The sequence below is a fragment of the Dipteris shenzhenensis genome, chromosome 8, assembly GCF_047967505.1.
Source record: "Dipteris shenzhenensis isolate YYH24624 ecotype China chromosome 8, Dip_SZ_1.0, whole genome shotgun sequence".
NCBI classification, from domain to species: Eukaryota; Viridiplantae; Streptophyta; class Polypodiopsida; order Gleicheniales; family Dipteridaceae; genus Dipteris; species Dipteris shenzhenensis.
Genome location: NC_141603.1, coordinates 32,923,395 through 32,946,961, shown reverse-complemented (window position 1 = coordinate 32,946,961; position 23,567 = coordinate 32,923,395). Strand labels below are relative to the sequence as shown.

General features: G+C 46.0%; 1 protein-coding gene across 9 annotated transcripts in view; it reads right to left on the bottom strand.

The window, feature by feature from the left end:
* Positions 1 to 23,567, bottom strand: part of NMNAT (nicotinate/nicotinamide mononucleotide adenyltransferase) — a 68,676-nt gene that overhangs the window by 10,172 nt on the left and 34,937 nt on the right. For 8 of the 9 annotated variants that reach the window (XM_087378056.1, XM_087378057.1, XM_087378050.1 and 5 more), the window contains 5 exons: positions 8,517 to 8,600; positions 8,262 to 8,346; positions 7,889 to 7,968; positions 7,522 to 7,623; positions 2,496 to 2,551 (listed from right to left, as the gene is read on the bottom strand). In XM_087378056.1, the coding sequence (XP_087234182.1) occupies positions 2,496 to 2,551; positions 7,522 to 7,623; positions 7,889 to 7,968; positions 8,262 to 8,346; positions 8,517 to 8,600 (407 nt within the window). The remainder of the gene's footprint in view (positions 1 to 2,495; positions 2,552 to 7,521; positions 7,624 to 7,888; positions 7,969 to 8,261; positions 8,347 to 8,516; positions 8,601 to 23,567) is intronic. The other variant, XM_087378053.1, reaches the window with a different exon arrangement.

Sequence of the window (23,567 nt, the reverse complement as noted above, 5' to 3'; positions counted from 1 at the left end):
TAAATCCACTACCCACTCCTCATTTAAGCACAACTCGTAATTTTATCAATTTGTTCATTACTTGCTGTCTAGCTACAATTTGAACCTGCATAATAGAGGCAAACCTAGATTTTGGCAAATACTTATATGCAAACCAGTGGACAAAAACTCGAATGTTTAAATAACAATATACATGCTCACGCACATGTGCATGCACACACATGTGCACGTACACACATAGGGGGGTGTGCGTGTGTGTGTGAGTGATTCTGTCCCACTCTGGGGCAGCTATGAATGTAAATGCTTAAATTCCTTTTACAACAAAAAAGAGAGAGTGTGTGTGTGTGATTTCAACCCACATGCTTCAATATTTTTTACCCGTACCAAAGCCAGAGCTTACTTATCGTCTTACAAATTTGGACTGCCAGGGTATGCCTCATCTATTTTGGCATTGCCCAGAGTCTCATGATTTCCTGCTTTTGCTGCAGCAGAGGCTTCAGGCTCGTTTCCCTAGTGCTTGCTTTGGCAAGAAATTCTGGCTGCTTGGTTTTCATCATGTGAGGCAGGGAATGATCTTCTATTTTATTGGGTACATTATTGGGCACTTTGGACCCTATGGAAAGACCGCAATCATTGCGTCTTTCGTGATCCCTCTCTGGCTAAATATGAGTTCTTCCGAGCATCTCTATGACAATCATTTCATGATTGTCTACATGCGGGAGATCTAGATTATCCTGCCTTCTTGTCATATAATGACATCTTCTTATGTTTGTAGCTGTTTGTCCCTTTCCTTGGGACTGTTCCTTGTAATATAATAACAAATGGATTTCACCCCCAAGAAAAAATGTGTGTGTGTGCACGCACGCTTACTTTTTTGGAGCAGCCGCCAGCGTCAGCTATGGACACTTATGCTCTCTTGTCTGATTGTCTCAATTCTTACTGATGTTTTTGGCCATTGGATTCTTGCTATATCAGGTGTTATTTTTGGACATCTACATGGCCGCATTCCTGGGTGTCCCTTTCTACTCGATTGCTTCATGATTGGCAGACACCTTTTGGCACATCTACATTGTCACGCCATCCTCCAGATCATGGCAATACCCTCCGCTCGCAAGACTACGCCATAACTCTAGATCAAATCCAAGATCATAGGATAGCCTGGCCTTCATTCTAGAAAATCCAATCTCAGTTAGGCCCTAGTTAGTCCAGTTATGGACATAACAGGAACACTCAACATTCCACAACTGGCTACTTTTCTTGCTAGGGTCAGGAATCATTTCTTGGCTCAGTACGAAGCAGCCAATGGTCACACTTTGACGGAATACAGAGCAGCCTGCATGGTATTATGTGAGTCGTTATAGCTCAAATAAATCCTTCAAGCCATGGAGGTTCTACAGGTCAAGTCGATCTATTGCCCAAAAAAGAAAACGCTGCTGACCTATTCACCCAAGCTCTTTCTTGTGATAAGATGAAGGATGCCATTTAACACTTGAGGGCAATGAGTCAGTGAGAGAGGATGTTAAAGATTGCTGACCCCACGTGATCCCCTATATGAGGAGGATAAAAGGGCAGTAGATCTATAGGGTTAAGTAGAGTAGGCAAAGATTAGCAGCTGCTACAGACATCAGACAGAGGCGATTGGCACCAGATTAGGGTTGCAGTTTTGCAGCCATTCGCAGGAGCAGACCTAGATCAGACCTAGATCAGACCTGCAGCAGGATCATGCACTTGAAAGGCATGTACAATTGACTGTTGCATTCAGCAGATCTGATAGTGTCAGCATATCTGACTTGCTGATCGAGCCAAACCTTTGACCAGGTTGGCTGAGCCCAAGTCGGCATAATCTGTTGGCTGAACCTGGATGGTTCATCCTGGATCTGGTCGGCTCTTATTACAGCCTGGTTGACTGAACCTAGTCGGCCAGGTTTAGGGCTGGCCTTCCCTATATAAAGGAGGCATTTGCCCCTTTGCATGTCCCTCCAAATCCCTCATTGTGAGGAACGCATAAGCATATACAAGTAGCAGCAGTCTTCTTCTTCCCTCAGTCTTTGGTGAGCCACACTTAGCTATGCTTTACCTAGCAACAGTTGGAGCTTTTGTACTCACCCTTGAGCTACTCCTGGTCCCACATCAGCAGATGAATAGACTGACTATCTTATGAAGTTCTTTCTGTTGTTATGAAGTTTGTTTTTCCACATCAGTGGATGAATAGACGAGTATTTGATCAAGTTCTTTCTGCTGTTATGACGTTTGTTTTTCCGCGGCATACAGGTGCTACAGTGAGCACTTGATCTCTGACACAACGTTAAATAGTGCACATCAAATCCCTTGTCTTTAGGTTTTTTCTCAAACACTTTTAAAACTGGGTAGTATTTTTTCCTCAGTCCTCTGTATGGTTTCATCATACCAATGCTTTATTAGCAAAACTAACACTAGTACAAGAACCTAGCATGGGATACAAATGCATCATAAGAAACATTTATTTAATGCATAAACTCTCATTAAGATGTACAAACCTGACTCTAGTAGAGCTGATATCCCACTCAAAACCATCCACAATAAATATATTTTCCTGCAAAATTTCCAATTACAAGCTTTCCACATTAGAAGATTTTCTCCACAATTTTAGAGGGACATTCAACTCTGATAACATGAGTACTTATGAGCTAGAATTGACATTGGGGGGAAAAACATTTGAAAATGTTGTTTTGAAGAAGCCCGGTGATAGAGACGTGACCCAACAAACCTTGCCACTATATCATTATATTTATTGATATATTTGGGTTCTTAATCATGCTGGTTGAACAAATATGAAACATGTAATTAGATGATATGATAGTTGATATTAGATATTCTGTGAGTTGTTCCTTTTTTGCCATAGAAAATTAGCTTTTATTAAAGTTTGAAATTTGTACAAAAGCCTCAGCTATCTGTAAGGCATTAATTGAGCTTGTTTCTCGGGGTTCCATCTCAAGTACCTAGAGTGGAGGCCTATAAAACCAATGGATTCCTCAGTCCGTGAAGGAGTAGAGGATACTTTGTAGGCCAGGCCTTGCATAAATGCTCTTACTTCTCAGTGGTTTTCCTAGTGCCCTGCGTCCATACGGCTGGCAGTGTGCAAATGATGTCATGCCAGATGTTGACAAGGGTAGCCATAGGACTAACCTACTACCCCCCCATCACTAGGCCGAAATGTGTTGGTCCAACTATTCCAAACGGAACTCACAACAATCTCCCATACGCTAGCCCCACTCTAAGCACCGATGGGAAGGAGGCAGCGAATCCTAGATATCCAGACTAATGATGCTCTCTCCAACTATCAAGTAGGCCAGGAGATCATCCAAATAGGCATGCCACCTATCTGTCAGCTAGGTGACCAGACCCAGGTGAATACTCAGTGCTCACCAAACCCTCCATGTCCTAGCAACAATCTTGAGTGAGCACAACCGTATCTTTGAGCCGCATGATAGCAATGGGCAATCATCTACAGGCCTCTTGTCTTGCAGCAATGGCATGTCCCACCTCGTCATACCCAAGGCCCTCCACGAGAGCAGCATTGACTGAAGCAACAATTGCCATGTGACATCCTTGCCCAGATTTGGTCCTGCCTCTCGACCGGCCTCTACTATCGATGTAGATACTAAAGGAGAAGAAGGGTAACCTCCATTGCCTTGTCCTATTGCCCAATCCGTGATAGGAAAAAGCAGTGCTTGAGTCTCGCTGCAAGAAAGGACACATATGTTGCAGCAAATAACTTGCCAAAATGTTTACTATGCTTGGAGGATGTACTCAGAGCTCTATCCAACAAAATATCTATGTATCATTCATGACAAAATGGACCAAAACTTGACATGCATGCCACGAGTGGCTCCAGTTCCTAAATCACTTAGCCAAGTGATGACCCTTCCAATATCATTGACAGGCATGCTCACACATGGTCCTAGACACTTTGCAGTGGGATTATGGCCAAGCGATCCCAACTTTACAATTAGATCTTTATCCAAATGTCTTAGAAACTTGGAGAGAAAGACATGCATCATGATTTGATATATGAAAGGAAGACTGGATAGGGGTCCGAAATCATCCTTGAAGTAGCAGTGATAGCAACCACTGATCTCATAGTACACAAGGCATCTAAAAGCCAAGTGCTCCTTTGACTCAATCTCCTAGTGATCGCAGAGGGTGCAGATCCGACCCTTTTTGGGTATGGCCTCTGTGCGACCACTCTCAATACGGAGTCGATGTGATGAGACGTGGAACTATCCCATCGATATCCTCAAGAATTGGGGGAGGTGGATCTGTGTGTATCCAAGCATATCAATGAAGCCCTCTGCTGAAATCCATAGGTATCTGTAAAAGATTAGCTTCACAGGGAGCTCATGAAGTGCCAACCAAGTCCTAAATGTGTGTAATTGTAAGAGATCCTCTCGAATGACCTGGTTCACCTCGATATATGTGAGCAAGATCGAGGGGGCCTCAACAATGTATTGGAAGGGAATATGTGGAGTGTAAGTATAAGATCCATGGTCACGTGATCTATTCGGAAGTATGCCTATCCCACGGCTCTGAGTCCTCGAAGCTCTATGACGGGATAACCTCTGTGTCAAAACTGATGCATATCTTTGATTGAAGCTACTCTTGCATTGACAGATACAGGTTGGCCAGAGCTCCAAGATGTTCAATATTACTTGGATGAAGGATATTTTCCTCATGGATTGACCCCTCAACAAAAGCAGAGGCTCATAAGGAAGGCCCGTCCTTATACAATCCTTGGGGATGTTCTATACAATCCTTGGAGCTATGTCATGAATGTTCAGGTCACTTTGCTTCAGCTAGCACTACTCGAAAGATCCTTAACACAGGGTATTATTGGCCCCGACTCAACAAAGATGTCCATGAGTGGTGCCGAAGTTGTGAGGTATGCCAAGCATATGGACGCAAGCAATTGGTTCTTGGGCCCTTGAATCCCATTCCAACATATGGTCCATTTGAGAGGTGGGGTTTGGATTTTGTTGGTCCCCTTCCTCGTTCTTCAGAAGGGAAGTATTATATATTAGTTGCGACTGATTATGCAACTAGACAGGCAGAAGCAAAAGCTACTCTCAACAACAAAGCAACAACGGTGGCATCATTTCTCAAGGAGTTTATATGTGCCCATTTTGGTTGCCCTTTGGAAATCCTTACAAATGGAGATCTTTTAGGAATGACTTGATTGAATCTTTGTTGCACAAATTGAAAATAAATCGTGTTGTATCAACTCGATCTTGGAGATGACATGCCCAATCATAATCCGGGCTCATGGGATCTCCAGCCTTGTGGATGGGGGTGATGGTATTAAGGGTCCAAGTGCGTGAGAAGCCTCTTCGTTGAAAAGCTTAGCTAAGATTGGGGCCAAGGTATTTATTCCACATGCAATGAATTCAGTATATAGGCCCTCGTGATCTTTTGCTTGGTTGTCATGAATCTTCAGAGCTGCGTGTTTGACACCACCGGCTATGAAATGTGTGCATGAAGTGGGGCGTGGTACATGTGAGAGATCAAGTGCTGGCTGATTAGGGACATCATATAGCATGCGTGCAAGGGAGTGCCGGGTTTGGTATTCGTGAGAGGGGATGGGGCTTGCTGCTTTAAAAACCTCCGCTAGATATCTTTAGAGTTGTTACTAAATAGAACGTTTATTAACGCGTCCTTGTTCCGATGAACAAAAGCTTGCTTCTTCTAGCAAACCAGAAGGTGATACTCATGTATCATCTCTACCTCACTTGGAAGATGATGCTTAGTTTTGAGTTGAAGTCGTCGGCATAAAGCCTTACACTTGTCATCATACCAGCTATCGTGTGTGAGAATGTTGTAGCACGGCCTCATGGAGAGAGCATGTGATGAGGGCATCTTGTGAATCCTCTAAGAGTGGTAAATCTCAGAGGCATGCGGAGTACTCGGGTTTTCATTTGCGATCGAAGTGTATGTCATGATAAGTAGTGTGTGGTAGTGGTGTCATAGTATGCGGTGGATATACTAAAAAACAGATAGGTGTGGTACGCTCCTAGAGGTGGTGGTGACACAAAAAAGTCGGTAATATGTTAAGTGAAACAGGAGATCCCATGAGATAGTTGACTACGTTGGAGTCCCCCCAATGTGGGAAACAAGTAAGCCCGCCTAAGGAGAGCCAGTGGTCCAAGCCATTATAGATGATAAGATCATGTATCCTGCCCATGTCTAGTAGTGCACGTTTTTAGGATGTGACTGGGGCCCGTCTCACCGTGGAGACTCGAGACTCATGATAGATAGAATCATCATGAAAATCCAGAAGTGGTGTGTACCTGTCCTCACGTTGAAGTCCCCAAGAAGGACTTCCCTGCGGCTCAAAAAATCCATGATGTCGAGGTAGAGGGCTGCGTACGGTGAGGCCTCAAACTCCTCACGTAGGTCCCTAACAAAATGTAAGATCTAGGGAGGGAAGTAGCAGACTGTGATGAAGAGGTGCTCTCAAGAGACCGTCCTGGTAAAGGATGATCGATATAGTGCTGCCACTCCTCCCAATCCTTGGACTTCTCATGTCTCCTGCATCTCATCCCAGTATGCTGCCTCGTGTGTGAGGGCTGCATACGGTGAGGCCTCAAACTCCTCATGTAGGTCCCTAACAAAATGTGAGATCTAGGGAGGGAAGTAGTAGGCTGTGATGAAGAGGTGCTCTCGAGAGACCGTCCTGGTAAAGGATGATCGATATAGTGCTGCCACTCCTCCCAATCCTCAGACTTCTCATGTCTCCTGGATCTCATCCCAATATGCTGCCTCACATGTGCATCCATTGACTATAGGCAAAGGGCGCTCTAGACTCTGGCAGAGACCTTGTTGGCTGACTTCTGTGTGGTAGTGCTATCAACTTGTTGCACTTGTTCACATCTTCGATCACGAGTGTTTCTGTTGCTTCTCCTCCTCCTGATTTTTCTCTTTCTCCTTATCCCCTTTCGCCATTTCTCCTTTCTCCTATTCTGTTTTCCCATTTTTTGCTTGACAGAAAATATTTTCTTGCTGAAATTCATGCAAGGGGAGAGGGTGTACAGCCCTTCTTCCTTCCATCGTTTGAGTGGGAATGATTTGATGATCTGGTGGACTCAAGAGGGCTCCTGCAATCTGGCCAGCAGCCAAATGGAGGTCCAGCAGCCAAGAAAACAGCCAGGAAACAAGTTGCAGAGGTCTAGGACTGGTGGCACTGAAATCAAGCAGGTTCTTGGGGTTGGAGTCGACTTTCCAGGTTGAGGGGTCCTGTTCTTGGATTTCAACTGTTCTGCCTTGGATTTTAAGCAGGATCTTGGAGCTGGAGTATCGTTCTGAGGTTGGGGGGGTCCTTTCTTGGATCCCAGATCAGTAACCCATAGAGCAGTTGTTAACAGAGCAGGATTTAGAAAATGCAAATATATGAACGGGATACTGGAAACCTTGCAATAGAAAGGATTCAATAATGTCAAGGAGAGTATAATGAAATGGAATTTAAGCGAACAACTGCTTTGGCCACCATTAAGAAAGGACATAAATTTGTACCTTATACTCAGATATCATTTCACAATTGGAAATCATTGTTTTAATATCTCTCTCCCCTCTATGAATGCAAACAATGCCATAGTCCCGACAAATTGTTTGCACCTGCAAGCCCATCCACAAAGCCACACAACAATCAGAGTTCTGCACGTGACAGTTTTGTAGGTCCTCAATCGAAAATCAGTGTCCTTCGTGTAGCTTGATAATCAAAGAGTGATTGATGGAGTGATCCTCTGAACAAAGATGGAAGGGAATGTTTCCTTTTTCATTCTTTCACTATTTTATTTTTCTCCTTTTTGGGTGCCTGGTCAGGATCATGAGGAAGGCAGTTAAAACTCATCTAGCAGCTCAAGATTGGCAAATTTCTCACCTGATCAGGGAGCCAAACCCCTGGGATATTGAAAGACTCTATAAGATCAGCACCACAAAGTAGCATAACGCGTACGTCTTCTACAAACACAGAATGATAGACAGGAATTAACACAACCAAAATAAGACCCCCATACTGGGACAAGTTTTTTAGAAAGCTCAACCCTCACAAATCAGAAAATTTAAACAATGCCCCAAATGAGCCAAGAACCTAACATGTCATGGTCCTCAGCCATAGAGCCTGTTGTTCTAAACAAATTGCCTATGTGTATTACCAGAAATTTCATTGGTCAACCTTGATTGCAGTACATGAGATAACAAATCTACACTGCTGAAGACCAAAGCATTAAAATGATATGCACATCTATATCTACCAGCATTCACATATTCGACATGGCGCAATGCATCTGCCACTCGAGCTAACACAGCCAATGTCCGTTGGTAATCTGGCTGCAAGGCCTGCATCCAATACCCCTCATAAGACCTAGAACCAAACCCTTGGTATTCCCCACAGGAAGGAGCTACTATGAGAAATGCATACCTGATCAACTACAACTGTATAGAAGAGAAATGATGAACAGATAACTGCAAAAATGCAATATTTAGACAGATTCCCTTTGTCTGCATACCTCCCAAGGATCCACCATGATCAGAGGTGATCCATCAACTGCAAGCTGACACATTCTAATCCTGTGCTCTGCAGAGACCAAACCCTATTTCGAAAACGCATTAATACATATGTATTAACATGTCATTAATACGTCAACAAAGGAAAACTCATATGCAATAAAGCAAGAGTTTCAGATTATATTATTTTTAATTCACCACCAAAAAGGAACATCCAAAAATCCAGCAGGCAGCCTAAAGTCCACTGTGAAACCTCCCCCACCCAAGAGCATTGGAAACCTTCGCTACCATCTTGCTCAAAAAAGTTTGGTATCAGAAAACCTCTTCACATTAGTAAATTCTCTTCTGCAGCAGGCAATATAATCCTCAATGGCTGTGCAGGATATTGAAGCATCTTTCCTACAGGGCATGGCCATTTTTCATTCCATCTTATTTTATAACATGAGAAAAGCAAACTATTCTTAGCTAGATGACTCATGCAGGACAAAGCCGGTTGGCCTTCAAATCGAAATGGCATTCTACAACAAGAGTTATTGTTTGGATGATAATACTTGAGTGGATGATTCATTTTCTGGGCGATGTACCAGGGTGATTGGGGTGTGACAAAACATTTGTGTGCCAACTTTTCTGGCTCTATTATGCACTGCTTAAACATGTAGAAAAGCTCATATCACTGGCACGATGGGAATTATTGCCACAGCAGTAAGCAAGTACTCCATGGTTATGGCAAAGGACAGTTTAGGATGGCAGCATGAGGACTGTTTACTCTCTGTAATAGCTATATATCCAGATGTACTATTTCACAAGTTCGACACGGGGGTGTCATGAACTAAGAACACCTAGACCAATTATATCATTACAAAGACAAGGCAATTGTCAAAATAATATATGGACCTTCCTAGCTTCAAATATTCAGATCAAAGTGTTGTAAAATAACTTACAAAAGCTTACATACCATAATAAATAATGTTGGCCATATTAACATAAGTCCAGCTGAGAACTTCAAGGCTGATCTCTACCTGCATGCTGCACCCCCTCCCCTCCCCCTCCTCGACCCTCTCCTCCCCATCAGCTCCGAGCCCCTAGTGGGGCTGCTTGTCTCCAAGCCCCTAACCGGGGCTGTGTGCGGCAGCGTGACCCTGCAAGAAGGGAGCGCGACTGTTGCGCCCCCCCCCCTCAGCCTTGTCTGGCCATTTCTGGCTCCCATTCGCTCCCCCCCCGGCCCTGCTCGTCCTACACTCCCAGCCCGTGCTGCCGCGACGGCATCCTTGCTCCAAGCAACCTCCAAGGCCCTGCCCACTGTGCGGGCAGGGTGTCATTTAGCTACAGCAAGGTGTGGGGGTACGACTGGGCGTCAAGGCATTTTGCAAAGTGTGACCTCGGTACCTTGGGCTGGCATAGAGTGGACAGCCGGCCTCAACACCTCCTTAGTGGACTTATGTGCTTCCCTCGGGCTGGCAACATTTTGGGAAATACTTTGGGGTTGTCCCCTGCCCATGTGTCTCTTTTCCGGGCACATGTTGCCCTGGGTCTCCCTCCCCTCATTTGGGGGCTTACAAATGGGGAGGTAACCTTTCCAACACAGCATTACTGCTTGGAACATCTGAGTCGCTCAGTGCGGCCAGGAGATGGGAGGCCAGCCAGTTTCTCCAACGGCTACCTTAGGAGCCATCTGGCAAGATATCATCTTCACTTTGTGCGCCATTTGAGAGCGCGGTACTCCAAGTTCAAGAGTGGCCGTTGAAAGGCGGGAGTGTGGCCGGCAGGAATCTTCTACACCCTTTCCGTGTGGGGTATTCGCTGGATGTATGGATCACAGTCGTGGTTGCTAGCTTCTGTTTCAGAATCTCTCTAGTCAGTGAGCCGTGAGATCCAAAAACAGGTGGCTTTCCTATAGCCGTCAACCTGTTTTCTCCTTTATTTTCATCAACAGCTCCTTTTGGAAGCTATTTGTATGGTGTTTTCAAGCATTAATAGAATTACCTTTTTTTGAAAAATAAATAAATAAAATGTTGGCCATTAAACTACTGATTTCACTCAACATCTTCAAACTAGGATCTTGAGATTTGCCCTAGATTCCTCTATACAGTGGGTCTTTAGAAACCAGTTGTGGTGTTGCTAGAGATGCATTACATTTGTGTAGTACTTCATGGATAACTTCCCGTTTTTCATTGCCCTTCCATATCATGAACTTTCCTTTCAGGAGCTGCAAGCCAGAGCTAGACTTCTCGGACTTCGAGCTCTAGGTAATAAACCGCTCACATGGATCTAAAATAGGCTTCATTCTTCGAGATGTCTTTCCATATGGGCTAAGAGTCGGGCAAAACGTGCAACAGTAGAGTAAGAAAGCCTTGAGGGGACAAAGCCTTCCACTTGGGCAACTCCATATGGATTTGGAAAACTATCGTTAACCCCCTAGTTGGATTGAGGGGTTTCTGCCCAACCCGGAGTGGGTGTTAAGAAACTAGACCTGCTCTTGTGGGCTGCCAAACTCAACTGGGAACTGGGCCCTCAGCTACAAACTTGAACTAGAGATAGACCTGCATACATCGCTTGGGGGTTGGGGGGAGAAAGAAAGAAAGAAAGAAAGGTGTATTAACGTCTTCAGAAGACCTCGCGGGTCTATGAGACAAGATACAAGACATATGTAACCCATACAAGCCACTGTGGGCTGAAGCAAAGGGCTCACTAAGGCCCTTGCTGAGTGCTAAGTGCTAAGAATGCAAAAAACTAGTACAACTAGTACAAAAAACAGTAGGAAAAAAGAGCAATCAACTGCTCATAACCAGAGCTCCAAGTACATGTGGAGGCTCTATATAGCCCGGCTCCCTGATGGCCCTTTGATGTGATGCAAAGAGCTCACGTATCTGTGTCTATCAGGCTGTCTCTCGTGGTAGTGGGGGGCGCACTCTCCTAGATCTCTGTATCCGATGGGCTACATCGAGAGTAATGCCTCATCTCTGGCTGTCCCCTCTGAGGAGGGCTGAGATAGGTCAAGCCTCAATCGTGCATGCTCTCTTCGCCCCACGTGTCGTGTGTGGTCTCCGCATCTCTCGTCCAGCCATATCATGGTGACGATGGGTCTCACTGCTGATTCATAGTGCTCTGGTCTCCTCGAGCTCTTCCCCTCGATCTCATTTGGCGTTGGCTCGACTGCGTAAAAATCAATGACGCGTTTCTGTGCTCTATCTAGCTCGGTGTCTTGAGGCATCGACTGTAGCTGCTCTTTGGCCTGCCGCACAAGGGAATCTCTGTGTCTCCGCATCTCAATCTGGTAGAGCCCAATGCAAACTTGGTCAGGGAAATGTATCAATCATGTGAGTGGTCCGAAGCCGAGCCCCTCCTGAAAGAGACAGTGGTATCACCCTCGAATCTCATAGTAGGCCGGACAAACACATAGAAAATGCTCCTCTGTCTCGACCTCCCCCATCGTGCATAGTCTACAGACCTGCTGCTCTCTAGGTATGCTGGCTGCTCTCCTAGCCTCAATCCGGAGCTGATGGGACGAGACTCGTATCTGTCCGATAGCAATCCGCAAGGCGTGTGAGACTCTCCTATCCTCGAGGTACTGGGGCCTGATGATGAGACCATGCTCCGATATCCTCAAAAAGTGGTCATGATAGAACTGGGTCTTGGTGGGGAACTCTCGATCCCCCCCAAAGCCTGAGATGTGTGAAGCTGGAGAAGGTCTAACCGTATGATATGGTTAATCTCATCATGTGGAAGGAGCTCCATTGGTGCATCCATGATTAATTGAAAGGGAGGGAGCCTATCCATCTGGCTACCGTGACTATCAAACCATGTGAACACTCACGCATACCATGCTGTATCAAAGCCTCTCTCTGCTAGGTGTCGGGATGACTCCAGTGCCGATCTCGGTGATCTCCACTCAGGCAGGGCCCAAACTCTGTAGAGAAACGTCACGGTTTGGAAGAGGCATCCACCTAGAGCGGTGTCATGGCGAACTCTTCCTGTATGATCTGATGGGGAGCTGAAGGCTTACTCTGAATCATCCTGGATCCCATGATCACATGAAGCCTCTCGAATCCCTTCCAGTCTCAGTAGCTAAAAGGTCACTCCCCCAAAAAGGTGTTGACATGGTAATCGTCTCACGAGAGTGGGAAACAACCAGCCCTTCGTCGGCGGATCTTGGAAATGCGTCTGGAAGCACTGTCTCTCTAATCGGACCAGGGCACCCTTCCCTCGCATGAATCGCACTCTGGCGGCATGGGTCATTGTGAAGCCCGGTCCCGTGAATACCGCCCCTAGGTACGTGTAGGACTACACTATCTCCACTGGCTCCCCACGGTAAGTGAAACTATGTTGACGTCGATGTTGATGAAACACTGCTTGGGATGTGTTAAAGATCATAACCTTGGTTTTCGCAAGGTTGACTATCGGGTCCCTCTCTCTGCGAAACATCTCCAAGGCCTCCAAGTGTTTCTACAAACCCTCATCTAAGGACGAAATGAGGACTATGTCATCTGCATATAGTAGTACCTGTACCATCAAATCAGCCAATAGGGAGCCCTCTCCTCCTAGGTGATCAACAAAGGATGTGACCTCATCAATGTATAGCCCGAAGAGAGTTGGTGAGAGAGGGCAACCCTACTTCATCCCTATGGTGCTCTCAACCCAATCTAATAGCCCCCCAGGAACGCAGACTCGCCCTCTAACGGACTCGTATAGACTCATCACTCCCCAGATCATGACCTCTGGGAGATGCAGCTCCTGTAGTCGCCTGATCAGGCGAGAGCGAGGGACTGTGTCAAAAGCCTTCCGAAAGTCCACGAAGCAAGTGTAGACCTTCTGGCGTCTCGACTTCGCCTCCTTGATGATGGCTCTCAGGGTAAAAATATGGTCCAGTGTGGAGTGCTATCTTTGGAAGCCTACCTACCCAAGAGCCCGTTGTCCATGATCCTCTGTATGACTACTGATCGCCCTCTCCAGTATTGATCCACAAATCTTAGCCAAAGTGCGGCCAATCATGAGAGTGCGGTAGTTCCCAGTGTCCATGGGGTCCCCTGCCTTATGTATCGGTACAATGGTGGTACTGCTCCAAGTAGGTGGGAACCCGTGACATACTGCATGGTTGAACAGCTGCGCTACAACCGGGGCCAAGATCCATGTGCGAAGTGCTCTGTACGTAGCCCCTCATGGTCTAGTGCTCTCCAGTTGTGCAGACAAAGGAGGGCATTCCTCATGTTGGATGAACAAAAACAGCAGAGCCTAATATGCCTTTATAACACATTTCATACTACTGAAAACAAGAGACACTACAAAAATGCACATTTTATACCAGTTCATCGTCTCTACACGAACCCACGTAGTACACTTCCTCTAGAAGGTTTCCCTCATCCCACAGTTTCAGATCAGCCCACTCATCATCATCCACATGCAAAATAAGATGCCACATACCATCTGCCTTTACAGAGAAACTGTCTCATACTGAAAGGTCCATCCAAACTCCACTTGTCTTATCTCAGAACTTATATCTAGAATGAAATACATTTCAGCATGCATACTAGCTCCAAAATGTATCTCCTGTACACCCCTCTTGTCCACCTCGAAGACAATAAACATGTCTGAGTTTCTTCTACTAACACTGGGAACTCAGTTCAGCTTTCCTTCCCCTAACTTCACTTCAAACTTCTCAGGCAAGCACAAAGAAAACTCTGATTTGCTGCAGCCAACAGATCAGCCTCAAAATCCTCTCTTTTCTTCCTGTTCTGGGTCACTTCTTGCTCAGAATCTCTTCTCCCAGTCAGTAGCACTTCCAATCTTCAAAATCAGTTCTGACTTTTGCAATTTCCAGCAAGTACACAGGCATACACTAGCAAGCAAATCGGCCTGCTTCAAGCCATATATGCAGTCGTCTAGCCTCCAAGCAGTGGTTGAAAACACCCAACAGCAAATTCATGCAGCAACAAGCCTCAAACAGCTCATGTTTAGGTCAGCCATGTGCGAAATCCAGCGAGCAGGGTATAATTGCTGTCGCCCAACCTGTAGGAGACTACTCAAGGCATCTCGCAGCAGCATATGTTGTAGAACAGCCCTGTGGGCTCACCAAACAGATCGCGACCAGCTCTTGCTCTCCATACAGCAGCTCCATCACCCTTCTCCTTCACGCAATCATATCTGCCTTATAGTATCTCTTCTACTCATAGAGCACCCTCCTTGCCATGGTCCTCCAAAATTGTATCAAAGAGACCCGTGCCCATCCAAATGCTCAGAAGCACCTAGATCCACCCTTGCCTACAATCAAGACACTTCCGGCCTATTTCTTAGCGACGCCATAGCCAAGACTCTTCAAAACTCTAGCAAGAGCAAACAGCCCGACCTCTTCTTTGATCAACTTGCTTCACACAAGTCATGAACGACCTATCTGCCTTCACATTTAACCACCGTACTGCCAGCAACCTATTGGCAATACTATCTACCACCCACAAGCTCCCAGAGGGATTCACGGAAGTTTGAGGTGCGCTAAGCTCCCGTATCACAGCTCGCCATCCCTCTTCACGCTGTGATTCCTAGAGTCTCCATCTTACAATCGTTTCGCCCCACATCTGGAGTTTTAATTCTTATTATACGATAATCTTTTTTCATTTTTATTCTTCTTAATGATATAAAAAACCATACCCGGCCCCATTCCTTGGGACAGGGCCAACCCCCTATTTCATTTCCACCTCTTGCCTTTGTTCGGGGATCGCCTTCCAAGGTTCTCTCATTCTCCTCCTCCGTCGAATCCTTTAGCCCTTCATGGCTTCTCCAAGCTCCCACAGCCAAAGTCTCCACAGTAGCTCTTGACCCTGCCTTCTGTCGTCGGTAGTTCTCCCCCCCTACAGTCCATAGCTTAGATTCTCTGCTGCAGCGCTCCCATCACCTGATATTGGTCTTCACGTAATGATCACAACCTCCTGCTCATGGAGATCGCCACTTATCTATAGCCCAAGGTACTCTTCAGCTCGCACAAGAAGCTCTCCCAGCCTGTCGCTATTAGTTCCCCTTCTCTGTCGCCCAAGCTTGCACATTCGTCTTCTCACAACACATAGACTTTCTCTGCCTTCACACAGTAATTGCATCCTTGCAGCTTCTCCTCTGCATCATAGAGCTCTCGCTTCTGTTGCCCACAGCTCCATCACTCCGTTGATGGGAACCAGCGATGCTAGTATAGTCGTCTTTCCAGTTGGTTCACCTGACTAGGCCTCGACTTAGACTGGTCCTCCTTTTCAATATAGCCTCGACGCTCCACCATCTCCCCTCTCCCCCACTGACCAGGAGGTCAACCGGCTCATTTGAGCGGATCTACTCCAGCTCCACACCTAGCGGACATGGTTTCTTCACCCCGAGCTTCCTATGAAGCTCGACTTCTACCGCCGACACTACCTCCAGATCTCACAGGAGGGCTTCATCACACCTTCGGGTTACACACAGCTTCATCTACCACATGCGCTCCGGATCTCCCTCGGTCAGTTTAGGATTTCGTCACACCGATTACGGATCGAGAGCGGACGCGCAGAGGGTATCCCACGAGAGGGCCGCCTTTGCCCACTTTGCGACTTGCAGGAGATCGAGTCGAAGGAGCACTTTGCTTTCAAATGTCCTATCTATTATGCCATTCGAGGCCGGTACCACTGCCTCTTCCGCGACTGATTCAGCCCCCTCCCACACATGCTGCAATTCCCGGATCAGCGATGCCTAGCCGCTTTCTTACATGAGATGACTCGCCACCGAGATACCTTTCTCCAAGCACGGTGACACGCACAGCACACACAGCATGAGGACACCTAGCGGCCCATCACTGATTTCTTCCAGTCACAGGATACCTCTCCTCAGTCTAGCCGACGACGCGAACGTGAGCGAGAGCCAGAGCCACGACAGCTGCGCCAGCGGACAGACTCACACATCCGGGTCCATGACATCTCGTCTCTGCTCTTTGCCCACCCCACCGGGGTTACCGTTGCCCTCATCCATAGGGCCACCCGCCGCCCCCGACGACCGAGCTGCCGCGTGACGTCAGAGGCCAATCATCTATCGCAAGGTTTTTTCCGGCCTCCCATTTGACGGCCCCTCTATGATTGGTCTCTGACGATCACCACCTGCACATATATATTGTATCTCCCCCCTTTGCCCCATTTTTGGTGCCCCCCCCTTCTTTTTTGTATCATCTGGAGGTAGATACATATTTTTTGTATCAGGACTAGACACACCGTCCTTCATAACCTCTTTTTTGTAGAAACGGTTGGCTGGCCCGTTTTGAGACCGCCACCATTATGCTCATTGTATCTGTTTTCTTTAGTCTCATAGACCTTCACGGTCTCCGGAAGACTTCAATAAACTTTCTTTCTTTCTTTCTTTCTCTTCCAAAAGCCTCAGCCCACGGCTATCTAGTGGAATACCCCCTCAGCAAATCACGACCGCGCCCCCATCAAAATCCTCCAGCCTCCGTCGTCCGTCTCTGTCTCACCACCATTCTAAGGCAGCATCCCCTTCCTTTAAGATCACTCTCCTCCTTTATGCACCCCCTCCATCTCCACGTATGTGACTTGGTCGTCGATCCAGAAGCTCCTCTTACCTTTACGTAACCACCCTTGCATGCATGGCTTGCCTTCTCTCACAAATTGCCACGTCATCCAATGCTTTTTTAGTACTCTCAAAGGTTTTCTTAAACCTTAGGTCCAATCAATTAATCCCCAACGTTAGGCTTTAAGCACACCTGTATACACAACCTTTGAGCAAAGACTTTAGTGCTTGATTGCCACATATGACCGCACATTCATGAAGCCCACAACCCATGATATGGATGCTCACATGACTTACAAATCGGAAACCACTCATGGCAAGATAAACATAATACAGGACAACAATGAAAGACATGTCATCCCACAACAAAAACACCTCACAATGGATACCAAATGCTCTGGAGTGCCTGATGCACCCACACTGCTCTATCATCATATCCCGAGAGTCCTTGCAAAATCATCTACAATCTCAAGAAGATTTCTACATCAGTATAGAGTTTTTATGAGAGTGTCCATAACTCAAAGCCACCACCCACTAGCTATGTGCATAGCTATGTACCTACTCGTCAGCATGCAACAAGTGAAAAACATATTTACAATTTTATCCACACAACGTTCTGCGCAATGAACAAGTGACAAGTAGTGGGTATGGGCATAGAGGACATATCTAGTGGCATTTGACCTGGGATGTCATATAAGAAGCATGCATATCTGTGCCAAATCTCTAGGTGCCTGATGGGAATGAACCATTTCCCCTCTGATAGGAGTCGCCATAGCCGATAGTCGGGTCTCCTCCTCGAAAAGATCCCACCACCTCATCAATCCTACGAGTGAGAAAAGTTTGCTTCTTACGTCGTGTCATCTGATGTGAGATGCATTGCGCCTTAGATGAGGTCAGGTGTCCTAGATCCTGCTCGCGTGTGAGGTGAGCTCTCATCTCCTTACACTCATCATCATACCAAGGGTTCCGACGTGAGATGCGATGCGCCTCAGATGAGGTCAGGTGTCCCAAGGCCTGCTCATGTGTGAGGTGAGCTCTCAATTCCTTACACATCATTGCACCAAGGGTTTCGAGACATCTTCCCAACCGGGGCATGTGTGGGTCGAGTCGTAGGGAAAGATATGATGGCAGCCTCGTGTACCACTAAAGCCAAAGTGGCTGAAACCTGAGCAAGGTCTACTGCCGCTCCGTGTAGGTTGGAAGCTCTTGAGCTAAGTGACTCACGTAAACTAGATCGAGAGTCCGGTCAAAGTGAACAAGGTCCGAGTGGGCGCATGGAGGACTCTCTCTGTGACTGGCCTGGTAGTGGAAATACAGAATGTTAGGTATGAGTGATCAGTCCCGAGTGGGGGAGGGGCTACTACAAAGTCGTGAATCTGAGATGCGAAGGCAAGGGAGCCCATCAGGTAGTCCAATGTTTGTCCCCCCTCCATGTGGCAAACAAGTAAGTCCACCGGATGATGGCCATCTCTGAAAGCCGTTGTATATGATCAGATCATATACAGCTCCCATAGCAAGTAGGTACCGCCCATACCCTGTCACGTGTGGAGCATCTGCCGAGTGTCTCACTATCTCGAGCTCAACTACATCTAACTCTGGTACTATGAGGGAATCCGATGCAAAGTCAAGTAGTCCCATCTGGTTGTCCCCTGTGCGTGCATTGAAGTCACCAAGGAGGAGGGTGTCACCCTGTTTGTGATATCATCATGTATACTCTCATACAGGCTGTTCCGTTTTGTGGCAACCTCATGTGCATAGGATGATGTATCCGGAGGAAGTAGCACACCGCAATGAAGATCGGTCATGCCTCTGGTATTTGAACTCTAATCCACATGTGCCGTGCATGTTCCTCTATTCTAACCATTGAAAGGAGTGGCCTGAGAGTCGGAAGAGGACAGCCACACCCCAAGAGCCTCGTACTCCACTATCCCTCCTCAGTTCCCTCCTATGGGCAGACTCCCATGTGTATCCTGTCACATTGGGCAGCCCTCTGTAAACCTTCCATTGAAAAGGACAGCAGAGACTCTCTCATTTCTTTCCCTCTCTCCCTCTCTCAACAGAGACACTAGGGCCTAGGACAACACTCGGGCTGGACCCCCCCGAAGGATTTTATTACTTGAGAGAAGATGAAGTACATAGTTCAGCGTAGAGCTGTTCATACATGAAAAAAAAAAAAGAATGAATCATTACATGAGCTCTCAAGCTCCCTTTCTTGGCAAAAAGCCACTTGTCAATTTCTACATTACTTTCCTAATTACATGCCACTAAGGGCAACTCTGGAGTCTTCGAAGCACTTGATCACGCGAACCGCCTCCCAGACTCTGATTAGGCTCCCGTAGCGCTTAGGAAAATAACTCTTCCTAGTACCTGCAACAATTAATTAAAGCGCACCACCATGGCACCCATTAATTGTTAGCGCTTTGCATGCAAACAACACATTGTGGACTAGTTCTAGTCACGGTGGGCGTCCCCACTGAACACATGTGCACACATAACAAATATAAAAATATATATTTATTCTCTAGTTGACCGAAATCAATGCTCTTGATCATAATTAAGGAGCTTTGACCAAGGGTCGAGGCGCCTTAATTATAGCAAAGTCTCTCCAACCGAAGTTGGCACATCTTGGTTAACCGTAGTTAACCCTCTTGGTGCATGCCAAGTCTCGTTGACCGAAGTCAACACTCTCTGACCGTAGTCAGCTCTGTAGTTCTTTGGTTAGCCGTAGTTAACCCTCTTGGTAATAAACCAAGTCTTCCTGACCGAAGTCAGGCTTACTTGACCAGAGTCAAGTATCTTTGACCGTAGTCAATTCCCTGACCATAAAAAAAACTCTTTGACCATAATTAATACATATGAAAACTCTTTAATTATGATCAAATAAATGGGCAACTGTACTTTGACTTAGGATATTTACATGATGGTGCCATGCCCTCGGCTTCTATTCAATTGACCTCAACTGAAAAGCTTCCTTGTAAACATCCAAAAGCTGTGGATGATCGGACAACATGTCTTCATCCATCCACTTGGCATTTGATACCGTATAATTCTTGAATTTTACAAGATACCTGTAAAACTCCTTGCCCTGAGGGCCTTTGCGTACAGTATGGTACACAATTTGCTTTGGCTAAAGGACCTCCTCCAGCTCATCCACTTCTGGTGGATCCTCTGATACTGGCTCTGTAGGCTCTGGCCCCTGGAATTTCTTTAGAAGACTCACATGGAATGTATTGTGAATCCACCAATGCTCTGGCAATGATAACATGTATGCAACCTCATTTATTCTTTTTGTAACCCTGAAAGGGCCATAGTATCTGGGAGATAACTTTGCACACACTTTCTGTTTGCCTTTAAACTTGCGGAGCCTAGCTTTTTCAAACTTCAAAAGTACCCAATCCCCTTCCTTGAGATCTAATTGTCTCCTATGCTTATCTGCAGCTCTTTTACGTTTCTCTTGAGACCTTTCGATTGCTGTCCGGACTTGGCTGTAAGCTGTCTAGAGGTCTCTCACAAACTGATCAGCTGCAAATATTTCATCCTTGGTCCTCACGATAGGTGGCAGAATCACCTTCCCATAAATGACCTCAAAGGGAGCTTTCCTTGTAGAGCTGTGTACTGTATTAGTGTAAGCAAACTCTACCAATGGTAGGTACTTTTCCCAGTCTGAACCTTGGTCACCCACGTAGCATTTCAGCATATCCAATGCTGTAGAATTTGCTACTTCACTTTGACCATCTGTCTGGGGATGGAAAGAAGAAGAAAAATTCAGATTTGTCCCCATGTTATCAAATAAAGCTCTCCAGAATAGACTGGTCATTCTGGGATCTCGATCACTGACAATGGACTTAGGCATACCATGATGCTTAAAGATCTGTGCCATGAAAAGCTTAGCCATATGATCTGCCTTTATAGTTTTGCGAACCGGAATGAAATGAGTTTGCTTGCTGAATCTATCAATGATAGTCCAAATCCCATCATTCCTTGACTTTGATCTTGGTAAATCAAAAATAAAGTCCATTGTAATACTTTCCCATGGTGCCTGAGGCACGGGAAGAGGCATAAGTTAGGCCAGGTTTCTGCATCCCGGAGTCTCCTGCTCTCATAAGCCACTACATGACCATTCTGATGCAATGCAGCCCCAAAAGATTCCCCACAAGCATCACAATCCACATCAAGTGATTGATACAAATCTGGAATGATTAAGATTGGCTCTGTAGTCAGTCTCTTCTTGAGTGTGGTGAAGGCTGTCTTTTGAGGAATTTCCCATCTGAAAGCTGCATTTTTCTTGGTAAGATCATGGAGTGGAGCGGCTATATCCGCAAAATGCCTGATAAACCTTTTGTAGTAAGAACTTCTTGAATGGCACGGATCTTTGCTGGATCCATGTGTATCCCATTCTTGAATATTATATGCCCCAAATAATGGATTTCTTCCAAGAAGAATTCACTTTTCTTGCTGTTTGAATAGAGCTGATGATTTCTTACCGAGGTGAGTCAAGACCTCGGAAGTATTCTTGGGTGGTGAACCTGCCATGTAGACTGTCATTGCACTTTCAAGAGCTTTTACATAGCTCCGTGTCGTCATGATCCAATAGAGCGTTTGCTGTTCACTGTTCAATGTTTATCTCATATTCCAAAAAGATATAATTAAGGAAAAGATAGCATCCCAAATGTCCTCTTCTCTGGCAATTTCAAAAAGCAGATTTTACTGATTTTTCTACTCTTTTTTGCAAGTCCTTCTTGGTTGGACTCTGTGGGTTTGTCCACGACCTAAGGGCTGCCCATAGCAACCCTTGAGCTGCCAAGAAAACAGTCGGGAGCAGCAACTCACGGGAGGGGGGGCTGGAAGCCCTGGCGCAGGTTACTGCACTCACAAGGGGCATAGTGTTGGAGAAGTGAAAGGAAAGCATGGAGCTGAACACAAAACAAGAGAATGCTTATAGAATGAAGAAGGGTGAGGTCCATATGTAGGCACCTCTACATGAGCCACCAAGCTCCACAATCATCTCCTCAATCAGCTCCTAGAATCTCTCAATCAGCCTATATGGCATCTGCCACCACCTAACAGTGCTTATGGGCACCTAACTGTGCCTCTAGCACACACACATAGAACCCAAGGTGTGCCTATGGCATACACCTTGAGATATCCCAACAAACCCCCCTCAAGGGAATGCCTCAGGCTATGTCAAGGATACATCTAGTCACATAGTGTCTCAAGCCATCTCATGGTGGTCAAGGATAAATCTATGGCTAGGATCTCATGCTAGCAAGGGTTCCCAAGGGTGTGAGGCAAACAAAGGGATACATAAGACCCCCCAATGGTTATCTCCCCTGCATGTACATGCACACAATGTCTGCAGGAGGTACCATGGAGCTAAACACATACACATGGCCTACATCATATGGTGACTAGAGGTGTTTACAAAGAACACAATAGTTTATTCCATTCATTTTGGAGGACTATCCAGGCAGAGTACCTTGACTCAAAATAAAAGAGAGATACGAGCATATGTGGAGCTGGTTCAAAAAGCATAATCATCATAGGAGGCCTCATCTTGTGAAGGCACATCAACCGAAAGTAAATTGGCAGTTTCTGATTTTGTAGTTGCTTCCTTCTTGGCAACTATTATCTTGGCAATCTGCAACAAGGAAGCCATGTTGGCATTCTCTTCCATTGGAGCATAACAAAACATTGCTTCATGATTTGGCTTTCCACATATTTTGCATAAGCAAACCATGAGAGGGTCTAACCCAAGAATTGGGCAGTGTCTACTCTCTTACAAGGCTAGAAAAAACTGAAAAGCTTCAAAGCAAGCATTTGGTGTAGCAAAGATTTGTAACCAAATTCCATAATAAAAATCATAGTGGAAATGATACTTCAACTTGCATGCTTCATAGAGGTGGCTAAATGAAAGTATTCCAAGCAAATCCAGGTATAGCAACCTAAAGGAAAGTTGTAGCCACAATTGTATTGATGCTATTCAATACTTTAAAATATCAGAAATGCCAAAGTAGCATCTAATGTAGCACCAAATTCATAATACTGTCAAAACTGTCCAAAACAGAGGCCTGATCTTGGAGAGCTTAGATCTCCTTCTTTAGAGCAAAGAAAATAGGGCTTTTTGGCTCAAATGAAAGCTCTAATATAGGCGCACTTCTGGAGTAGAGGGTGTATGGAATGGTCGCGCAGGTTGCTAGCTGGAACTTCATCAACGTCGACTGGTTTTTTGCTCCGTTCTCGCGAAAGAGAGCTTCGACAGAATTCGGGGAATGGTGACCAGCAGCAACGATCATTCTCTAATTCCTTGCATGTGGAAGGTCGTCTATACGAAGGGTCTCGCCAGCCAAAAGGACTCTAGAAGAGGTTGCCTGTAGGAGGAGAATTCAGTCTTCCAAGTGGTTGGCCAGAAAGGGGCAAAATGGAGAGGAAGGTGGGGAAGAAGAAGAAGATGGTGATGACGTGGCATAAATGGGCTCAAGGAGGATCATAACACTCTGATACCATGTTGGAGAAGTGAAAGGAAAGCATGG